The 20731-nt window shown below is 41.6% G+C and overlaps 1 protein-coding gene across 1 annotated transcript; it reads right to left on the bottom strand.

Annotated features, from left to right (window-relative positions):
• Positions 1 to 917: 917 nt before the first annotated feature.
• Positions 918 to 16808, bottom strand: vstm4b (V-set and transmembrane domain containing 4b). The gene is made up of 8 exons (XM_035146683.2): positions 16688 to 16808; positions 13978 to 14385; positions 6044 to 6097; positions 5684 to 5791; positions 5432 to 5465; positions 5218 to 5342; positions 4090 to 4151; positions 918 to 3445 (listed from the first exon to the last, which is right to left on the bottom strand). The coding sequence occupies exons 1-8, from the start codon at positions 16737 to 16739 to the stop codon at positions 3320 to 3322; spliced, it is 969 nt and encodes a 322-aa protein (XP_035002574.1). The 5' UTR covers positions 16740 to 16808; the 3' UTR covers positions 918 to 3319.
• Positions 16809 to 20731: the final 3923 nt, after the last annotated feature.

The following is a 20731-nucleotide window of genomic DNA, read 5'->3' as shown; positions in this document are numbered from 1 at the left end:
CCAGTGTAGCTATGCATTACTGTAACCACAGAGGATATGTTGATTGTAGACTGTGTTCATTGTATTTCTATGGACTAACATGATGGCATGCATGGGACAGAACAAGCACAGACACACACAAGGGTATTAGCTTTAACAGGTTTTGTTTGGCTGTTTTGCCGGTGACATCCCTTGTTTTGTTTTTTTACAGGAGCAGCTGCTGTTGTGCTCACAGACAGACGACTATAACATCGTCTCATCCCACACCTCTGAAGTCTATCTGCCTTCCTTTCCCCACTGGAAAGATGGAATTTCTTGGTTTTATTCTCACCCTCATTTCACCTACTTCACTTCTCTTTTAAACAAACCCACTCACTTAACCAATTCGATCTTTATTTTCTTTACATATATTTGATTGATTTTGGACCACTTCCCTCTAAATCAAGTCATCTATACTGACCCCTGTCTTTATATCAAATACATTTCTTTGCGGTTGAGACAATTCAATAAAACCTCTGGGGTTAATTTTGTGTCACGTAGAGATGCATGTGTATCGACAGGACCTTGCTAACGCAGCTCCATCCCTCGATTGGTCCTTTGCAGACTGGCCCAAAATGCTCAAGAGGTTGGCAGCATCTGGGATATTTTGGCTTCATAGATAGTGGGAGGGAGTGGAGACGCATCGTCCAGCTTTGGACTTCAATGGTTCCTGTGATCTGAGCTAAATGCTACTGTCAGTACGCAAAAATGCTCACAGAGACAGTGCTACCACACTGATGTTAGCATAATGTTGACCACTTTCACTTTGGTAAGCATGTTCATTCAAAGTCAGAACAAAAGTTTCTGCCATCTATGCAGAACAACTGAGTGAAATGTTATCATCCATAGAGCCGCAGCCATAGCACTGCTAAAAACACTCTGGCAGCATAATGCTTCCATCAACTTTCATATTTCTTTAATTTGCTGATACAAACACAAACATGTACAAAATGGACAAGAGCCAAAACGCTGGAATGTTGATGAATTCAGAGGTCAGTGGTGGGCAGAGAGGAAGAGGGGAACAGAGAGAGGGAGAGCGGAGAGGCACCATTCATACACATGGTTCTAGTTAGCGAACTCCCATTAAGGACAATGTGGTCTGGAAGAAACTTTACATTTCACAGTTTGAGGGCATTTTTAAGACGCTTCTACCCACCACTGAAAGGTCAGTTTCAGTCATTTTATACAGGGATAATAAACACTGTGCAACTGAACAGAAGAGGACAATGAAAAATCCAAAAATGCAGGGGTCAGCAGTGGTTTGCATTGTAACATAATATAAAGGTAGAAGAAAAAAGAAAAGTCCAAGCACATTGGGGCTGTTGTCCCGGTTAAATGGTCGATTGGTTGGTAGGTCTGCCTATCTGTGTCAGAATGCTCCATCAACTTTCGTGCTTCACGCTTAAGACTTTTGAGTGTAAACATCAGAATTTGCATATTTCAATATGATTGGTCTAATATTTGGGTTAAATTTATTATAGCGTTTGATTTTTATTTATAATTTCGTTTAGGCTAACATGGCTACCAAGTGTTCTTGAGAGTTTGACAGAGGAGTGACTGCATCCTAGTAGTTACCAGATAATTAGCTGGTTTGAAAACAGGAAAAAAGAGTTGGAGTTCTGAGACTTCAAGCATTCCAAAGAAAGTGCTACTTCATCTCCATCTGCACAGATAACTTCTTATAAGATAGTGGAAGTCTTTGGGGAAGCTGGGATCCGGTGCCTTTGTGTCTGGGTTTCAAGTTCACTTTCCATTGCTTCTTCCATGCATGAATCCAGAGGATCATTAAATGGAAAAAGACTCCTTTGCACTTTAACACGGAAAGTGAGAAAGCAAGTAGACTGTAGCGAAGGTATGTGCGATTACAGCCAATGTGGCCTCTGGCTCTTATCTAAACGAAATCAACTTATATGTGACTTACATTAATGTGAAATAGTCCAAACACAGGTCTCAGTTCTGTCCCTGTTACCAGTCACAACTGTTTATTTGGATTTACAGTATGCATCTTTTTGTGTTAGTCTACAAGGGTGTTTTTCCTGCATGCAACTCCACCCTTGCATGTGTGTAAACATACATTTGTCGCTAACAGCCAGTTAAGTTGATTTTGGCACCAGATGAAAGGGTCTCACATAAACTTGCCTGTGAGGCAGAGGTCGGGGGCTAATCGCTACTTTAATATCAACTCTGTGGAGTCGTGGTCATTATAAACTGCCGCCTGACCCACAAAAACAGAATGAATACAGATGTTGTGAGACAGATAATGCTGGGAACACACTAGAAGTAAATCACATTTGAAAATGCACTAGTTCACATTCATAACAATGGAGGTCTCTAATTTATTTTGTCCCTTGATCTTCTTACTCATAGTGACCAGGATGTAACTATGTCACTACATGAAGTGCAACGATAGGCTGTTTCTATAAAGATGGATGACATGACTGCTCCCCAAAAGTGAAGCCAAAACGTCTTGATTGGCACATGGTGGCGGGCTGCAGTATAGGTCATGAATTCCGCCTCCTCCTGACAGTCTGTTGCCATCATAGAGCCTTCATGTATTTTAGATATTATAATACCAGCATTTGTTATTTTAAAGGAACAGTTTGATGGTTTGGGTCATAGTTTAGATGAGAAGATCGATGCCTCTCTTATGTATCAAGTATGAAGCTAAATTAGCTTAGCTTAGGAAAGTGCGAGAAGCAGGGAAAAACTATAAGCACATAACCTATACTAGCCTTGTTGAGTTTTAGCTACAGGCTGACTGGTTGTGTTCCCCTGCTTCCCCTGTGTATGCAAAGCTAAGCTCCTGACCTCCTGACCCTAGCTCCATACGTAAAGCACAGACATAAGCGTGGTATTAACACCCTTATCACCCGACCCAAGAGTAAACTCGATGTTCAAACACCACAGGAATTTAAACTGCAGATATCACGTTGCAAATATTGCCTGACGCATGTCTGCCATGATCGGGATCGAGTCTCTGACTAGCCTCCAGTCTCCATTCTAATTGTGATGATAGACTCATTCAGCATGGTAGTCTTCTATTGTGTTCCCAGCTTGAGCTACACAGGATTCAAACACGCGTGCAAAAGAAAAATATCAGCATACAAAATATTTCTCTTCTGCATCTTGGTCTCATAAAAGAAAACTATATCAAAGTTCGTATAAAATCATATGTACAATTTTGTACATTCTTGCACATTTTAACCTTCACAAACCATTTCAGAACAAAATACAGACTATAAATAGACGATACTTTTTACATGAGGCACAGTTACTAGTGGTGTGTGTGTGTGTGTTTGATTCATAGCTCCTGCTCCCCAAACAGTATCTGAGCGTACACGCAGCCGCCACATGACGCCTTGGTTTCTGGAATCGGCCTCACCAGATCCAACTCTGCGTAGGTCAGATTCTCCTCCACTATCTTTGGCTAAAGATGTGGAGACAGATGGAGAGAGAGGGGGGGAAATGATGGTGGAGGTGAAGGGGAGATGGAAGTGGGAAAGGAATAAAGTGGTATCAGTGGTGAGATGATAATTACAGGGTTGGAAATGATGTAGATTTCGCCTGTTTGCTCAAATGACATTGCAGTGTTAGATATGAATACTGACAAGAAATTCTATAAACTGGCTTCGATTCGGTAAATGTGAGCAATCAAACAGGATTTCTGGGTTGGAGGCTGCCAAAATTAGCTAACTCTTTGCAGCATTTTGTGCCATTTGATAGGAGCCTGACGAGTCACTGAAGGCTACGTTGGGACCGAAAACATCCAATCAGCAAGCGGTTGTGAGTGTCTATGTCTGCCTGTCCAGACTAAAATGCTGCCCCAGAGTTTTCAAACTAATGCAGGGCCAGCAGCATTTCCAAACTTCTTCATTTTAGCGGCTCTAAAACTCACCAGACCTATCCCTAACAGAGTTGATGCATTTTCAAACTCTAACATGATGTAGCCTTAATTTTATGTACATATAACAGTTACGTAAACATAAAAACAGGAGGGATTACTGGGTATATTCCCTGATAACCTGACAACAATAAAAGACAAATATCATAAAAGTCATGGAAGGTGCTTACCAACACTAATTTCCTTGGCTGTGGTTTTAAAAGTTTGGGTTTCCTTTTGTCTCCAATGGGAGCTGCACAGACAAAACAAGAGTTAGTGGTTTGGTAAAGATATGTTTAGTAAATATAATACACATGCTGGATGAGACTAATCTATCACAACCACACATGTTACAGACGTGCCCCTTCACATGGTGGTTAGATCAAAGCATCAAAGGACATATTTCAAAGCCCTTACTGTCACCCTCTTCTAAAGTGACATGTCTGTCGACTACACAACAAAGAATTCAGATCTTTAGCTTAAAGCTGCACTAGTCTTGGTTTTTATATTAACCATGGAACTGATAACTACGTGTAATAAGAGACGGGTCGCCTCTGGAGATTAACTTTAGTCCCTCTTACCTTTTCAAAAGCATTTTAGCATCTCTCATGAAATATAAGCTAGTCATCTTGGCCTAGCATGAAAGTTGAAAACAGCAGGAAACAGCTAGACTGGCTGTTCAAGGATATATTCGGAGATATATGCTGGATCGATAAATTGACATTACTCCACACAAGATTTAGCACATTCAGTGAGCTTTCAAAAGCACTGAATGCAAATGTTGCATCAAGAAATTGCTTTGTTAAGAAAATGTACTTGTACAAAGCGTGAGTCCATAATTGCTTCAAAACCACGAAGCAGCAGGATTTCCTTGTCAGCACTGTTCCCACTTAAATTTGAACCAGCAGTGATTTGGGAGGATACTTAGTGATTTGGGACGTCGACCACAACACGCTGATGGTAATTAACTCACTGTAGAATCATTGCTTCCATTCAAAAGATGCATTACACATGCTAATTAGGAAGAAGACTTGCTGTGACTGAGCTGTGGTTCGTTAAGGATGAGAAGGTTTTCCCTGTCCACTTCAGGAAACAACCCCGTAACTCAAGAGTTAATGTGGCATTCGCATGCCAGGGTGTATTCATGTTTGGAAAGCCACACAGAAGAATTTGAAGAGGGTCTAAAACTCAGTTTGGACTGGTGGTCAAATTTTGCTACATCTGCTGGTGTTCTTTTTGGGAAATAACATGCAAACACACGTAAATGCAAGTCAGGGGATAGCCTGATTTCCAACACATATCTGACATTATGACTTTACCTTTGGCTGGTATCTCAGGTGGTAAGTCCTCCTGATGGTCTCTTCTCCTTTTCTTCCTGTACCTCCTCGACTTTTCAGGCAGAGCAGGAGACAAACTGACGACACTGGTCACTGTCTCTCCAGAGCTGCAGTAATAACAGATTAGGTTACCTTTTTTTTTTTAGAACAAAAAGAATTTGACTTAAGTATGAGGCTGTGTTCTGTAAGACCTTACCTGTTTTGTGGGCTTTTGACCAGATGATAGTTATCTGCATAGATATAGCACAATTTAGAAACTGGTGCAGAGACAATGACCCCTTCAGACCTGGTATTAACATCCGTCCACAGTAATCCGATCACAAACAGTCAGTCACAAACATCCCAGGTGTGAACAGACACACACACGGAGCTGTCCACTGTGATCGGATCTCTCAGGACAGATGTCAATTCTGTTTCTGAACACAACAATCTTTATAATGCTGCTCACCTTTTAACCTCTGCTTCCTCTGTATGTACTGGCAGGTCACCGTCACTGTGAACATGCACATGCACAGCAGGCCCACTGAGCAGATCAGCACCGCACACAGGTACACATCTAAAACATACAAACATGTCGACACACATTAGTCCACCAGCACAGCGGCCACACGCCAAGGCTTCACTGCACACAATAATCTTGTGGAAGAAAAAAAAAGAAGTAAGTGTTTTGCTGAGCTATTTAAAGCACTGTAGTACATCCTTTGGTCTGGATTATTTTTGCCTGCCAAGGACGATCCAGAGCCAGCTAGTCCACCACACACACAGACACACACACACACACAGACACACTAAAAATATTACGACTTACCTTCAAATAAGCTCCACAGGCTTTCTTTGGCCTTGGTTGCCGGTAGGACATGCACTACATGGAGAAAGAAAGACAGAAGAGAAACACGTGAAGGTCGCAGTCGTCACTGTGGCTTCACTGCCTCTTGATTACACACTAGGCAGAGTTTAAATAAACCCAACTGCAGGAAGACAACGAGCCGAGGTGGGCCTCCTCCCAGCCTGATCGTGTCTGATTCACTGTCCAGAGAGCTCAACCTTAAACTTTACTGGGTGAAAAGGGATAAATAGCTCATTAGCTCAGACAATAGTGAAAACAGTGGGTTTGGAGGTAAATACATCACTTTAAACTCTCCCCTCACCTCCTCTCACGTACTTGGCCCAGCCATCTCTTTCACCTTCATAAAAGATGTGGTAAAACAAATTAAACAACTTTTGCCTATTTTGGTCCACAGACTGGCTGAGAATGTTTCACCTCAGACATATTTTTTCTTTCTGTGACGTCAACAACATGATCATTAAAATGTTTCCGAGAACATTCAGATCCCGGTCAAATTGATTTACGGTCATTCGAGTTTCCCGGTTTGCCATGATATACTGGCTAGGCTAAATCACAGCAGCTTAGCTCAACAACAATATGGAGAACTAAGGCTGCACTCATGCAGTTTACAGTGAGATTCATTTATTATTTACTTTTATTTTATAGTCACAGTGTGAAGGTGGAGGAGGCAGGAAGTAGTGTGACATGTTCAATGATCCCCGGCTGGGACTTGAACTGTGAAATTTGCTGTTGCTGCATGTTTTAAGGACCTTTAGGGCACCGCAAAAATGTGTCATGTCTGCTTTTGTCTTCACCATCCCTGCATTTTATCAAGTGTAGCTAGAAAACGGACTGACTTGATTAGCTAGCTAGCTAGTTGGTCAGTTAGAAACTCAGTTGATGGCAACATACTCGATACTTTTTGACCCAAGTGGAAGGTAAGAAGAATTGTTTTTGCTTTCAGGCAGAAGCATTTCAAGGGAGTTTGGGGCCTTGGCAAAAGGGAACTGGGGGCCAATCGAACCAAACTGATGCGTGACTGCGTTGTTTTGGTTGCTATAGCTAGACTGGACATTCCCTATGTGGGGTGTGATTCCAGAACTGTAGATATAGGCAAAACTTTAAAATACATAAAGTTACGAGAATGAGGGGTTTATTAACTCAATGCAACTTAAACATTTTTTTCAAGATTCCAATATAGTGGATGTGACTTTACATCCCTGTACACAGTAGATGATTACCAAGCCTCCAAATTAAATCTAATATGAGTACCAGTGGTGGATCAAAACCCTAAATCCGATATGAGAATCCTAGCTATGTGCTGCTTGTGTCCAAAATGACAGAGAGTATGTTTCCCATACTCAACATGTCACCTCACTCACTCATTTGTCCAGCTCATGTGACCACAGTCGTCTTAACGACGACATACTGCTGAGCTGCTGTGGTAGGAAGCGCGTCAGGCGACACCCATCAGGGGCATCTTGGAACACCCCAAACCTCTAGGAGCTGACAAGCAGGCTCGCCACCACGTCGGCTGGAGAATTTCCCACAGGCAGACTGGCTGCACAGCATGTTGACTGACAAACATGCCTCAAATAATCCAAACAAACATTTACACACATAAAAAAGAGACCTTTACAACAACTGTAGGTGAATGAAAGGGAGAAAAGCTATTTTATTCTGTGGAGAACAATAGAATACATTAAAGCTTATTCCATTAAAGGTTCAGTGTGTAGAATTTAGTGACATCTAGAGGTGAAGATTCATGTTGCAGCTGAACACCCCTCACCTCACTCCTCCCCTTCCCAACATGAAAGAGAACCTGTGTCAGCCTTCAGTTGTCATAAATACTCAAATGGTGTTTAGTTTGTCCAGTTTGGACGACTGATAAAAGCATGGCCATGCCCAAAGCCTATTCAATTTATTTCACTCTTATATTCATGTTATCAACCAGGAATAGTTGAAAAGGTCATGGTATTGAAATAAGCTCCTTTGGTAGTTGGCTCTCAGTGGGCAGGAGTTTTCAAACAGTGAAAACAAGTTGATTGACATATTTCAATACTTTCCTTGATCTTTTTTTATACTTAAGCTTAAATGTCATAGGCAGAACTTTGATGTTGAACATTTTGCAGGCGACCTCTTAACCTGTCTAACGTCATGCTAGGGAAATATATTATTTTGATTTAAAAAAAATGTACACCATTCAAATATAGCAAAACAGTGACATGAAACAAAAAAAGGACCGATACGTTTAGAGAAACACAAAGATGTCAAGTCTTAACTAAGGTTAGATCTTCTTTCATGTCTGTCGGTCATTTTTACTAGCTAGCCAACAGCTTTAACAAGTACTATGTTAGCGATTAAGCTAACATAGTACTTGTTAAAGTGTGACATACCTCACTGTCCACAACCATCTATAATACACACCCACCCTATTAGGTGGTCTATTTAAGCAGAGAGAGAGGGGGCGGTGTTACAAGTATACAAGCATGTTGAATGACCATATTCAAATGTATAAATAAACGTGTTTGCCGGAGTTTATGCTGTGACGCGCTGCTCTGCTCATATTTACATTTGTACATCCTGCTGCCCTCTCTCTTATTGTCTCTCCGCCGCGAGCGCAATGCATGATGGTATATATTGTTCGGTGAGTGACCAGTTGTACACTACTTTTCATGATGCATTGTCATGAACTCATAACTGGTCCGTTTTGTGTAATGTGACCATTGTGTTGTTTGTAGAACTAGTGTAAATGGCATATAAACAACATTTTTTGTTCATAGTGAAAATTCTACATGCATGGATGTATACAACACACTATCATATCTGTGGTAAGACTATGACGCATGAATCCAAACACTATTTAAAACAGACTTTCTCAGTTGTTTCAAATTGCAGATGATTCAATTTAAAGCCCGACGCTGCCTCCACAGTAAATTACTCACAGTGTAAATCTTGATAACATCCATGACGTTTATGCGGCGTGTTTTGCCTCAGGTTCTGTGTAGCTCTGTCAGCGAGGCAGCTGTACATGTTGGAATAATCAGAAATTGAACACTGTCTGCCGTAAATCTGCTTTTTATCCCCATCTACAAAACTTCTGAATGGCTGAAGACTTCATCGGACTAAGTGGAAACATTCAACAAGGCCTTTTTGTTTGTCAGACCCACAGAGTTGCACTCAGTTGCTGACTCTGTGGCTCGTTTTTGTGCTGCAACAAACCCAACACTGTAAACATCAATACACAGACGTGGACTAGAGTGAATACTGACCCTCTGTGACTTCATTGTCCACTGACTCAGTCAATGCTCTAATGTGCTGTATTATAAAAGGCTGGAGATGAATGTACGCACAGTCTTCTGCGTCCGGCTTCAGCTTAAAATAAGCCACCCTTTAACTTCCTGTTGTGTCCCTGCAAGAATTAGCATCTCTGTGTAAATAGGCAGATTTTGTTGGTATCATATTCTTATTTTCTTACAGAAAAAGCTCTTGAGAAATGCTTGTGGCCTCAGAATTGTGATATTTTCTTATTTTCATGTAGCAGTAGAGTACCCTGTGTTCTTACTATACTTAAACCCACGCCACATCCGTGTGCTGTGCACCTCTAAAAAAACCTTTTTTACTCACCCACGTGTGTTATAGAAATACCTAAACATTTCGGTTTGTTTATGCCAAGAGGAGGTCGTGCTCTGCCTTCCGTCTTTTTAACAAACCCTCTGACCTATTGTGGAAAAACCTGGTCACCTAATGTTATCCGACCACAGGAATTCCATCAGTTTAACTTAACGTACACACACACCATGAAATCTACATCATTTGCCGTGTCCTATCTGAAGTGGAAACCAGTGGTAATGGTCCCAAAGGGGGGTTTTCACCCCCTCATATGGTTAGCTGATGTTTATCATAGCTGTCAACTGTTAGTGTGGACACCTGCTGGTCCAATGATCAGAAATATAACAGCTTTCCTGTGTTGTTCGAGTTTTACAATCTTTACAATCACTCAACCTACATCCTGGAGAGTCTAATATTACAGATTCATGACTCATAACTCAAATGTTCCAGATCAGTTTACTCATTACTCACAAGTCAACATGTGAAAGTAATTGTCTGAAATTAATATAACAGTTATTTAGCTCAGACGAGGGACAACAAGTTTACAACAGGCCACATAAGCTGTGGGCTTCAGGTATCCATCGAGGAAAGATCTGGGAAAAGATAATTTGGAGTTGCATTATGGGAAATGTAGGATGCAGTCCTTTTGATGCTTCACTCATAAAAGCAACTAGAAGTCAGGATATCTTATGCACTAATTTCAACCATTAACCATTTCTCCTCCAACTTTATGGAGGTATGATATTAAAGGGCGACAGTAAACTTATATTGAGCTAGTGTCTACGTGTGTTAATTATAACTATGAATGAGTATGAAAATTCACTTTACACATCCAAATAAATGTAAATAAAAAATAAATTGCCAAAAATCTGAAGATAATTAGCTATATAGGTTTTTGGGGTTGGATCTAAGGAAAGGTTGTATTACAAATGAGATTCTATTGAATCTAATTCAGATTTGGAGGATTCAGTTCTTTAGTACTAGCCATAAATCATTTGTAAACACAGGGAATCTCGGGTTTAGCTTCTTGTTGACCTGGACTGTAATTAAAAAATAAATTGTATAGTTGTATTTTCTACATCTACTGCCATTCATGTCGAAATTGCAGTATTCCTTCAACAATGTTGCAGCGGACTTTGTGATCATCACTGAAACTATAATGGGCCACCTCTTCTTCGGATGGAAATACAGTAGCTCACCACATCCTAGACCACGAAAAGGGTAAGAGCCAGAAACGAGCCAGCTGCCCACTCGCCTGTCACTGCAGACAAACGTGCGAACTTCACCTTCCTCAGCACAATTATCTCTTGTTGCAGCTCTGCTGAGTTTCTCTGTACATTCTGTCTGGGAGGGGAAACTCCTCGTCGGGGCCAATGTCAACAGCTCCTGGTTGGGCCTGTGTGTCTGCCTGAGCCCAGACTTGGCTGTGGCCACACCGAAAGTCACAGCCGCTAGAAACGCTTCCATGGAAAATGTGGGGAGCAGTGTCTACAGTTGTTCAAAGACGGGAGGAACAGTAAAAAGGATAATACGTTTAGAGATTTGGATTTGCACTCGAGATAAGATCACTCACCAAACCCCTCATCTGAACAGTGTTGTCGCAGCATCCCTGAACAATAGGCCTACTGGGCGTTTTAAAAGCGTATTACCTTTCTAGTCTTTCCAAAGATGAACACACACCTGTTTCATCCATCTCAGACAAGTGTTAGAAATGGATTACACAGTGCATTAATCTGCGCTATAAACTGCAAATGTCAAGATGTCTGTTTAATGATCCTACTAACCCAGTGGTAACCAAGTGTTATTTCCAAAGCCTCCATCAATAAATCGTTGGGGTTAAAGGTCACGTTAAAGGTGAAAGTGGTCCTGGATGCCGTCAGAGTGGAGCCTAACATCTGCTGGTGTAGCTGGTGATTGATAAGGGTTGGGCAATTGGACCAATATGTTTTGTTTATTGGCAAAAGGCTGAGTCCACCATTGTTTTTTGGGGGGGCGATTTGTTTATTTTCCTAATAACTGATCTGTCTCCTCGAAAATTCATTCAACTGTATAAATGAACCTATGAGCTGGCACTCATATATTATATTAAATTACAGTCTATCTTGACTCACTTTTCACTGACTCACTCTCTCTCTGATGCGATGTCACGCAGACACACACCAACTCAGCTGGCTTCACCGCCCTGCTACAGTTTAAACCTTGATTTGTGTGTAACCACCGCCACATTATAGACACTGATCACCTCTTTCTTTATAGCAGCGCACATTCATTCTTTTAGTCAGCCCTCCTGACTCTGCTTGCTCTGATTCTCTCTCACTCTAGTGCTGACACACAGCCACACAAACACACACACACAAAGTGTCATCTGACACATGTGTAAACCCAGACTGACTAAAAACAACATAATTCGGTTCTCACTAACACAAATGACGGTCGTGTTTATTTGCACACAGGGCGGTGAAGAGAGATCCGATCACACGTGCTCACAGCTCTTCCATTTTGCGCACACAAACGCAAATATATTGTCAATCAGCAGTTGTTGGGCTTTGTATCCCCTGTGTACTTCTATTTGGCATTGCATTGAAAACTAACATGACACGTTTTCACCATGCGTCAGGCACGACCACTGTCAAGCGTTGGCGCAACACATGTACGTGTGAATCCTGCGTTAGGGAATGGCACCAACATCTGCTCCTCAAATCAAAAAAAGTTAGAGTGTGATGAAGTGGAGGGATTTCTGTGCCGCATGTGGCACCAGTGGATGTCTCATCCATTTCACCGAGTGAACCTCACACTCTCTCTGCGCTTACTCCAAGATCATCTTCTCAGTCAAAGCCGCAACTTATTACGATGGAGGATCGATTTATCTCCAGGCGTGTTCCTAACCAATGACATTTCCCCTGTGAAATCAAAAGCAGGACGATGCTTTTGCTCAGGAAACCACTTCAAGAACTCCTCAGACAGATGAATTACATCATTCATCTGTGGTTGGAGAAACTGCTACTACAAGAGAAGCAGCACTGCTCTGTCTTCTCTTCTATCTGCCATGAGCTGTTAGCACATTGTCATTTGACCTACAAACACTTTGATTTAAACAGTGATATACTTTTGTGGAATTCATAGAATTTCCTACATATGAGTGGTGGCACAAAGGGTTGACAAGCCTTAAGCCTTCAGGTTAAATGCAGTCATTGATCCTGGCTGACAGAGGTTTAACAGGGCATCTACGCTCCTTTAAAAACATTCAACTAAAACCTCAAACAGTTTGTAGTGCGCTGCTCAGAAACACTCACACTTTCTGCTGCTGGCCATGGAACATATCTGTAGTCCAACCGCTCATCTGCTTTCAACTATCTGTGGTCTTACTATTATCAAAACAGCATTTGTCATTGCTTCTGTTGTGGTTGCAAAAATAGTTTGTCGACTCTCCGCCCCGCACTATTAACAGCAGTGATGTCATTGTGTTAGAAACTAGGCTACAGCTACTGGTGCCTTGTACAAAAAAATAAATGACAGCTGCCTAATGCAGGGGTTCTTACAGTCCAGATGAGAGAAGAAACATGACTCTGAGAAAAAGAATTAATGTATACAATATTGTATACATTATTTGTATATAAAGTTTCTTGCATCCTCTTTTGACAGGCAACCTTAGGTAAAACTTTCAGGAAATAAACAAGATCCAACTGATGATTAGCGAATAGTAAATCATGTTACCTGATAACAGGCAGCAAGAGGTTCTGTAAATTACATTTTTGCTTGACTGACTTGGAGTTGAGTCATATCATTTGTAAACTTGTGACTGCGGTAGATACACCACCGAACAGGTGAGTAGGAATGGTTGATTCCAATCGTGTCCTGATCCATGTCCTGATATTCCATTGGTCTGACCCACCCTATTCTGACCCACCGTATTCTGGCTTAGTCATTCGGCCAAATAGTCTTGGAATATACTGAGCATAGCGTGTGTTTGGTCAGTGGTCAATGGTTTGAGGAGGTTCTTAAGAGGTTTTCGATATTTTTGTCTGATATCAAAGCTCATCACTATCCATGGGTGAGTAATCCATGAAATTAAAGCTGACTATACCGTCTGCCTTAAAATAGCTTATAGCTACCAGACAAGTTCAACACTACAGAGACATTGGGTGCAGCCTACATTTGAGACACTGCCTAGCTTCAGTGTGGCCATAATCTTGGATCTGACTCCATTAAGGTGGTCTTCGTCTGAATACCTTGTTTGCTCAACAAGACATTCTTTGAAAATTCCTGGGAACAGGACAAAACTGAATAATAAATTTAGCTCTCACCTCTAAGATCAGTAGCAGCCGTGCAGTTGGACGAGGCCTTCCAGCGGTCCTGGTGCTTTTTAAACTCCTGCACCCGGCACATGTAGAGCCCCTGGTCCCCCTCGGAGACGTTCAAGATCAGCAGGTCAAAGATTTTCCCCTGCTTCACCACTGTCAGCTTCAGTTTGGGCCATGGGAAGCTTTTGGTGTAGTTGCTGTAGAATCGGGCCTTCCTCATGTTGACGCGGGCAATTAAGAGTTCGTCCTCCGACCGCTGTGTGCCCGCTGGTAGGAAGGTCCATTTCACGACAGGTAAAGCGGCATTTCGGCGCCGCTGGGACACGACACAGGTGAGAGTGATGTTTTCACCCTCCTGGGCCACTGTGAAGGGGGATGGGGTGATGGTGACGTTGATAGCCAAACACAAATCTGGAAAAGCAAGATTTAGAGAAGTCATTGTAGAAAGTCTGAAATCTGTTTGAAGCACACAGAGGGAATGGGCTGTGTCTCTAGTCCACGCCCACTCTTTGCCAGGTGGTGGCTACGATGCACTAACTTTCTGTCTGACAGAGATTTTTCTGACCCAAACTCTAAATCAGAGGAAAGAAGGGTCACAGGGAAGTTTTAACCTGAATACAATTCATGCTTCGATGTTCGTGTAAAAATGTTTTTTCTTAAATACTCATATTTGGGTTGAAAGTTGAAAAGTTTTACATATTCCTCAGAATTTATTAATATTGTTCAGAGAAACCATTACTTTCCTCAAACTGTCCATGGCTGCAGCACCTCTACTCAGCCTCTGTCTGAAACTCTTGGTTTTATCTCTTGTCTCTTTAAGGTGTGGGAAATGTTGACCTCCACTCCCACTCTCCCTGGCTTTGATAGGGGGCGTACGAGACTTCCCGCTAGATGTGCATTTTGCAAATGTGGGGCATTGTCATCTCAAGTGACATCACAACGGTGTAGAAGTATCGGATGGACTATCAACGAGGTGTTTCAAGAGCTTCGGGAACAGTGTTTTTTTTAGAGGAGAGGAGTTCCCTTTACTTTGGGACTTTAGGGTTAGGGTTAGATTAACCCCTTACCCTAACCCTAGGTTAACCCCTTACCCTAAGCCTAGGTTAACCCCTTACCCTAAGCCTAGGTTAACCCTAACCCCAAGCAGCTGTGTGCCAAATTAAATAATCTCTACTCAAGGTCCACTTACTCAATCTCTCCAGAACTTTTGACTGTAATAAACAGCATTAATATTTTACTTCATTCTCAGTTTTGCAAATTAAGCAAAAACAGAGCAGAATAATTATCATCATCACGTTTTCACAAGTTTATAATCACATGGAAGTAATAATTGTCACCATAGAATGAGCCCTCTATATCTACATCAATAGCAGATCCTCTTTCATGGAGTCCGCCATGTTGTTTCTACCGTAGCCAAGAATGGACAAGCTAAATAGTGACTCTCGAGAGGGTCTCTCACGTAATTACGCCACGATAAGTTCTCCTACTGGGTTCCAATATGCAACTTATCCACTAAATGTCACCTCAGCCTACACATTGGACCTTTAAAAACTGTAATTTTAAACTGTTAATTGCTGCCTAACTTTAAAAATCACTTGGGGAAAATAGGAACAGCTGTCAAGTTATGAGCTCCAGTTTAGAAATCAGCACATACTCATGGACTTTAGATTCATTCTCTATGTGTATTTCTTTCTGTGTGAAATATGAGGGGAAAAACTCACACGTAAGGAAAAGTTTCATGTAAATGTTTTCTTTGTATTGACCCAGTTAATAACACTTCTCAGCCTACTTCCAATTGGCCCCCGAAGATCACAGTGAAGTTAAATGCAGCCTAATGGTTTAAAGATGGTGAGTGTTACCAGAAGAGGCAGCTAATGCCTCGCTGAGCAACCCGAACTCTCTAGCTCAACCAAACAGCATGAAAAGAACAATAACCAGTGCAACTAATGTATTGGAGGTTTGTTCCCGGAGTGGAAGCTATACGTCCTCTGTGAGTGCGGGGGCTGACAGGGAGTGTTGTTTCTCAGCAGTCCTCTTTCCTCTCACGCTGACAGCCTTGTTGTCTTTGGCCTGTGACGCCATACGTGGGACGAATACCGAGGGAACGAGCTTTATAGCCGAATGTGTTGTGCGACGATATATCAAACATCTGTTTCTCCAGCATTGAGCAATTTCTTACTCCACATTTTCCACGAAACGAAGGCATCTCACTGTCACACAAGTAAGAAGTTTTTGTCTTTCATTTGGGTGAAATAAAGGGTTGAAACGTGTTATTCTGCTGGTGAAATGTAGTTTTTTAAATCGCTGTTTTGACAGCACATCATCGGAATCACTGTGAATGAATACAGATGCGACACTCAAAGCTGTTTTACTTACAAACACTCAGAGGAAAACCACCAATTTTCACTTTGGAATTCCCTCTCATCTCTGCAAACATATGCAACTCTGGAAAACGTTCTATTTTTTCTGGCCATCCCGCCCTGCAATCTCCAAAATGTAAAGCATATTTATTCTAGTAGTCACTGAAGACTTTTACAGCAGTTAAAAGAGCGTCCTATCAGGCAAAAATGTTTTTCTCCATCTCCTGAGCCATGACCCCCAACATCCTCCCTGATTCTCAGATCCTTTCTGCAACGTTTTTCTGACATCAATTTCTCTCCACCACTTCCACTCAGGTACTGTATGATGCAAAAAATAAACTTTTTTCTCCTACCTCCAAAAAGTGCTTGAGTCAGGAGAGCAAACACCACAGAGGAGATCTTCATTTTCCACGGCTGCTGCCTCAATAAACTCCAACTTAAATGCCACTGAAGAAAAGCAGCCCCAGGTTTCCTCCTCCTCCTCCTCCTCCTCCTCCTCCTCCTCCTCCTCCTCCTCCTCCTCCTCTTCTTCTCTTTTTTTCTCCACTCCTAGCTGAGGAGTGTAATATGAAACATTTGACACTCCTCCTCGTTCCTCCCCCCTCCTGTCACAGTGAAAACACATTTGGCAGACTCACGTGCACACACGCAAACATTCGCTCATGCACACAGAGCAGACAGAAACAAAAGAAGAGTGGGCATGGGGGAGGGCGCACGCACGCACACACACACATAGTCGTGACTCCATGACTTCAGAGGACATTACATTGACTTACATTGATTTCCTGGAGGTTTACACTGACCCTAACTGTAGTTATTACTTGCCTAACCCCTTACCCTAACCTTAAACTAAACTTAGCCTTATCAAACTCAAACCTTAATCTTAACCTTAACTTTAACCCTAAACTTCAGAGACTTTATAATGAGACTGTGCAAACAGATTCAGGTCCCCACAACATGAGTAATACCTGGACCACACACAAACACACACACACACACACACACACACACACACACACACACACACACACCTCTACTTCTGGCGAGTGAGTGTGAAATGTAATTTCCTGTGCAAGACGGAGGGGAGGAGTGTGCCGTTGAGATAGACGCCGAGCAAATCACACTTCCAGCTGTGGAGGTGAGTGGGCGCAGACCTCAGCCGGGGTTTTTATTTTGAAACACACACACACACACACGCTGACACAGTGGGGGGATGGGGGTTAGCAGTCTGTGTGGGCAGATCAGTTGTCAATGAAAGTGATGGAGATGAAATCGTTTGCTCCATGTGTCTGAAAACAGGCTCAATTAGGAAGTTTTTCTTTGGAGTAAATCGTACAACTCTCGATGGTCTACAGAACTTCAAGCAGTTTTTTGCTAAATTGCAATACATGTACATAGATATAATTTATCCTGCAGCTTGGACACAGTTAGAAGAAGGTTACTTGCCCCGTTTGAAGAAAAATGGTGAACAGATATTGTGTTGAAACCAACAAATTAGAAGAATCGAATGTTATAATAAACTTAAAGAGGAGTCATGGGTGTTTGGTTGAACAGCTAAGTACAGTAATCCTTCCGCAGTTCGATTTTAAAAACATCCCAGGTAATGTTAACTGTGTGAATTGAGAAGAGAAGTTGACAACGGATCACGTTTTCTTCCGTACGGCCATTTTTGGGATGAGTTAAGAATATTTATATTAAAGGAAGTACCTGTTAAAAATCCACAAATGTTCTGGTGCACTCAGGATGCCAGAATGGAGCGGTTGCTTGACTAGAAGTTTCTACCTTTGTTTCAAAATCTTGGAAAAAACGTCAGGATGGTTTATTTGTTTATTTGTTTATTTGTTTGTCGATGCTTCTATTTCTTTCTTTCTTGATTTGTACCTTTACTGAATAATGCAGCCTGTTTCAGGCAGGACACAATAATGAAATCAATCTAAATCATAAATCAATTATGTAGATAAAATTTGGCAGGTAAAGTGAGTCATTTTCAGGATACCAGAGTTTCTGCAAGTGCTAAACCAATGTGGTTGCTCGTAGTAGTGAAAACTGGCCCTTGCAACCAAGGGTTAATGTTGTATGTGTGTGTGTGTGTTTCTACATCTATCCCCCATCATCTTTGCTCTCATGTAACTGGATCCCACAGTGAATCCCTGTGCAACAGTCTGTCAGCTCGTGTTTTTTTGGGACACTTCTTCTGGCTTTTATCAAACCTCAGAAAGCAGCGCTGTGGAGACCTGGGACACTTTTGATTTGCAGATAATAGCGGAGGCGGCTCGCAGGGCCTCGTAAGTGCCCCCAGTCTGGCGACAGTCCGACAAATGAAACTGATCTATCCAGAAAGAAGTCCCCACTTTACCAAAGCTGTGTTACCTACAGCATTCAGTGAGAAACGCTGTGGGATTCAACAAATTACTTCTCTAGACACTTTCCTGCGTTTTTTCCTGCTTATTATTCAGACGATAAAACTTTGGGTCGCAAAGGATCTTGTGTCTTAAAGCTAAATCACATTTCTGGACATTTAGTTGAAGAGAAATACAAAGCTGAAAACATAACGTTGTACAAATCACTGCAGTTTCTATGGCTACAAATTTACACATCCTGCAAACACAGAAAATAAGCGTTCAGACATTCACTGAAGTCCGGAGGGGCTTTATGTGAAAACGCTAAATGTCCAAGTGGGCCCATTCAGGTGGAAAATATCTTTTTTCAAATTTTTAATATTTAGGTATTGAGGCTTTAAAATAAGCCCACTGGGTTTTCTGCCTCCTCCTGCACTGTGTATCATTATTTGTGATTTTTCTCAGCATTTTTGTTTTTAAATCTTTCCTAAATAAAATTATCAAATTTTATTTTCTTATATTTCTGCCACATGTGCTGTTGTATAAGTTCACATTGAACGTCACCTTCTCTTGTAATGCAAGTAATACCCATGTAATGTTCAGTGGTAAGAAACACACTAACAGGTGAAATAAGAGAAAGTGCAGAAACATTGGAAAGAATGTTTAGATGTTCAGGATCCTGTACCAGGAAACTGAGCACACTGTCAAAATTCATATGTTATCAACTCTCAATCAGAAATGTTCTGTTCAAGTTCTGACGTAAACAAAGCACAAAGAATCGTTGAAAAGCTTTATCTTACTTTGAGGTAATGTTGCCCCCTTGTGGCCGCTGTATGAAATGCTAGTTAGTCCTCAAGTGCACTGCTGAGTGGTGCTAAGGTGAGTCAGTGGAGCAGAAAAATAAAAAATAAACAGATCGACAGATTCAGGCTCTTCAGTGACTAGAGCTTGTTTATTGAGCTTTTCAAAACATCACACATTTAAACAACAATCCATTGGGACTAATTATTTTCAGCCATTAATTATGAAGAGTTTAAACCATAACCAAAACCATATTTTGATGTTTGTCAGACAAAAATGTGAGGTGAAAACAGGGCTGCCTGGTTGACCTTTCACCCAGAAGCCACTCCAGCAGGGTTCACATCGTCCTGTGGCTCACTTTTCCTTGACCTTTAACATCGCGTGACTGTGGACTTCGCCGGCACGGGATTCTCTGATTAGCAGCAACAGCTCAATTTCTTTGTTGAGAGTAAATAAAAGTCAAGGGAATTTTTTGCATTCAGATACAAGAAAGTTAGACATGTGATTTTTGTTGTTGTCATTACGAAATATTGAGGATTCATCAATTGTCGAGGACAAAATAGACAAAAGATCACAAGGGATTCATCTTTTTTTTTGCTTTGAATGTTTTGTAATTATCAGGTCAGTATCATTATCAAAACCTTTGGAAGGTTATCATCTCACCTCTTTGGGTCTTCTCATACCAGCCTCTGTATGAAGGACACATGACAACATCAACATGAAGAAAAGTCTCATAACATTTCTATAATTTACACACATAGAAATATACAAGAATCTAACAAGAACAATCTAAGAGGCAGAATTTAGAAATATTGTATTGTGGCTGGCCCATCGCCTCACCTGTGCTGTTGTCCTGCACATGTTTCCTGATCATGCAGACCTTGCTGATAATTAATCCAGCAGACAAAAACAGGCCGATCCCAGTGCCGATCAAAACGTACTGAAAATCTGGAAGGAAAAAGAAAAGGACGAAAAAAGACCCCAAAAAATCAGGGGACAGGAAATGGTCAACAACAACCTAGATGGAAAACAACATCGGCAGCAGAGCAGAGCATCGGTTTGGCCAACGCATGCTCGTGTTCAGCCCTCCTGAGCAGCGCGTGTGTGTCTGTGTATGACAAGTATGTGGAGGGGTGGGGTTGGAAAAAAAGAGCAAGACATGTTTGATTTCAAAACTTGTTTACTCGTGGAAAGATAAAGGTGTCAGCCGTGGTCTCATGCAACTTTCAACATGTCAAATTGCTTCACTCGTGTTTG

The sequence above is a fragment of the Hippoglossus stenolepis genome, chromosome 21, assembly GCF_022539355.2.
Source record: "Hippoglossus stenolepis isolate QCI-W04-F060 chromosome 21, HSTE1.2, whole genome shotgun sequence".
NCBI classification, from domain to species: domain Eukaryota; kingdom Metazoa; phylum Chordata; class Actinopteri; order Pleuronectiformes; family Pleuronectidae; genus Hippoglossus; species Hippoglossus stenolepis.
The sequence above is the reverse complement of the archived record's forward strand: the minus strand, read 5'-3'. Positions and strand labels throughout refer to the sequence as shown.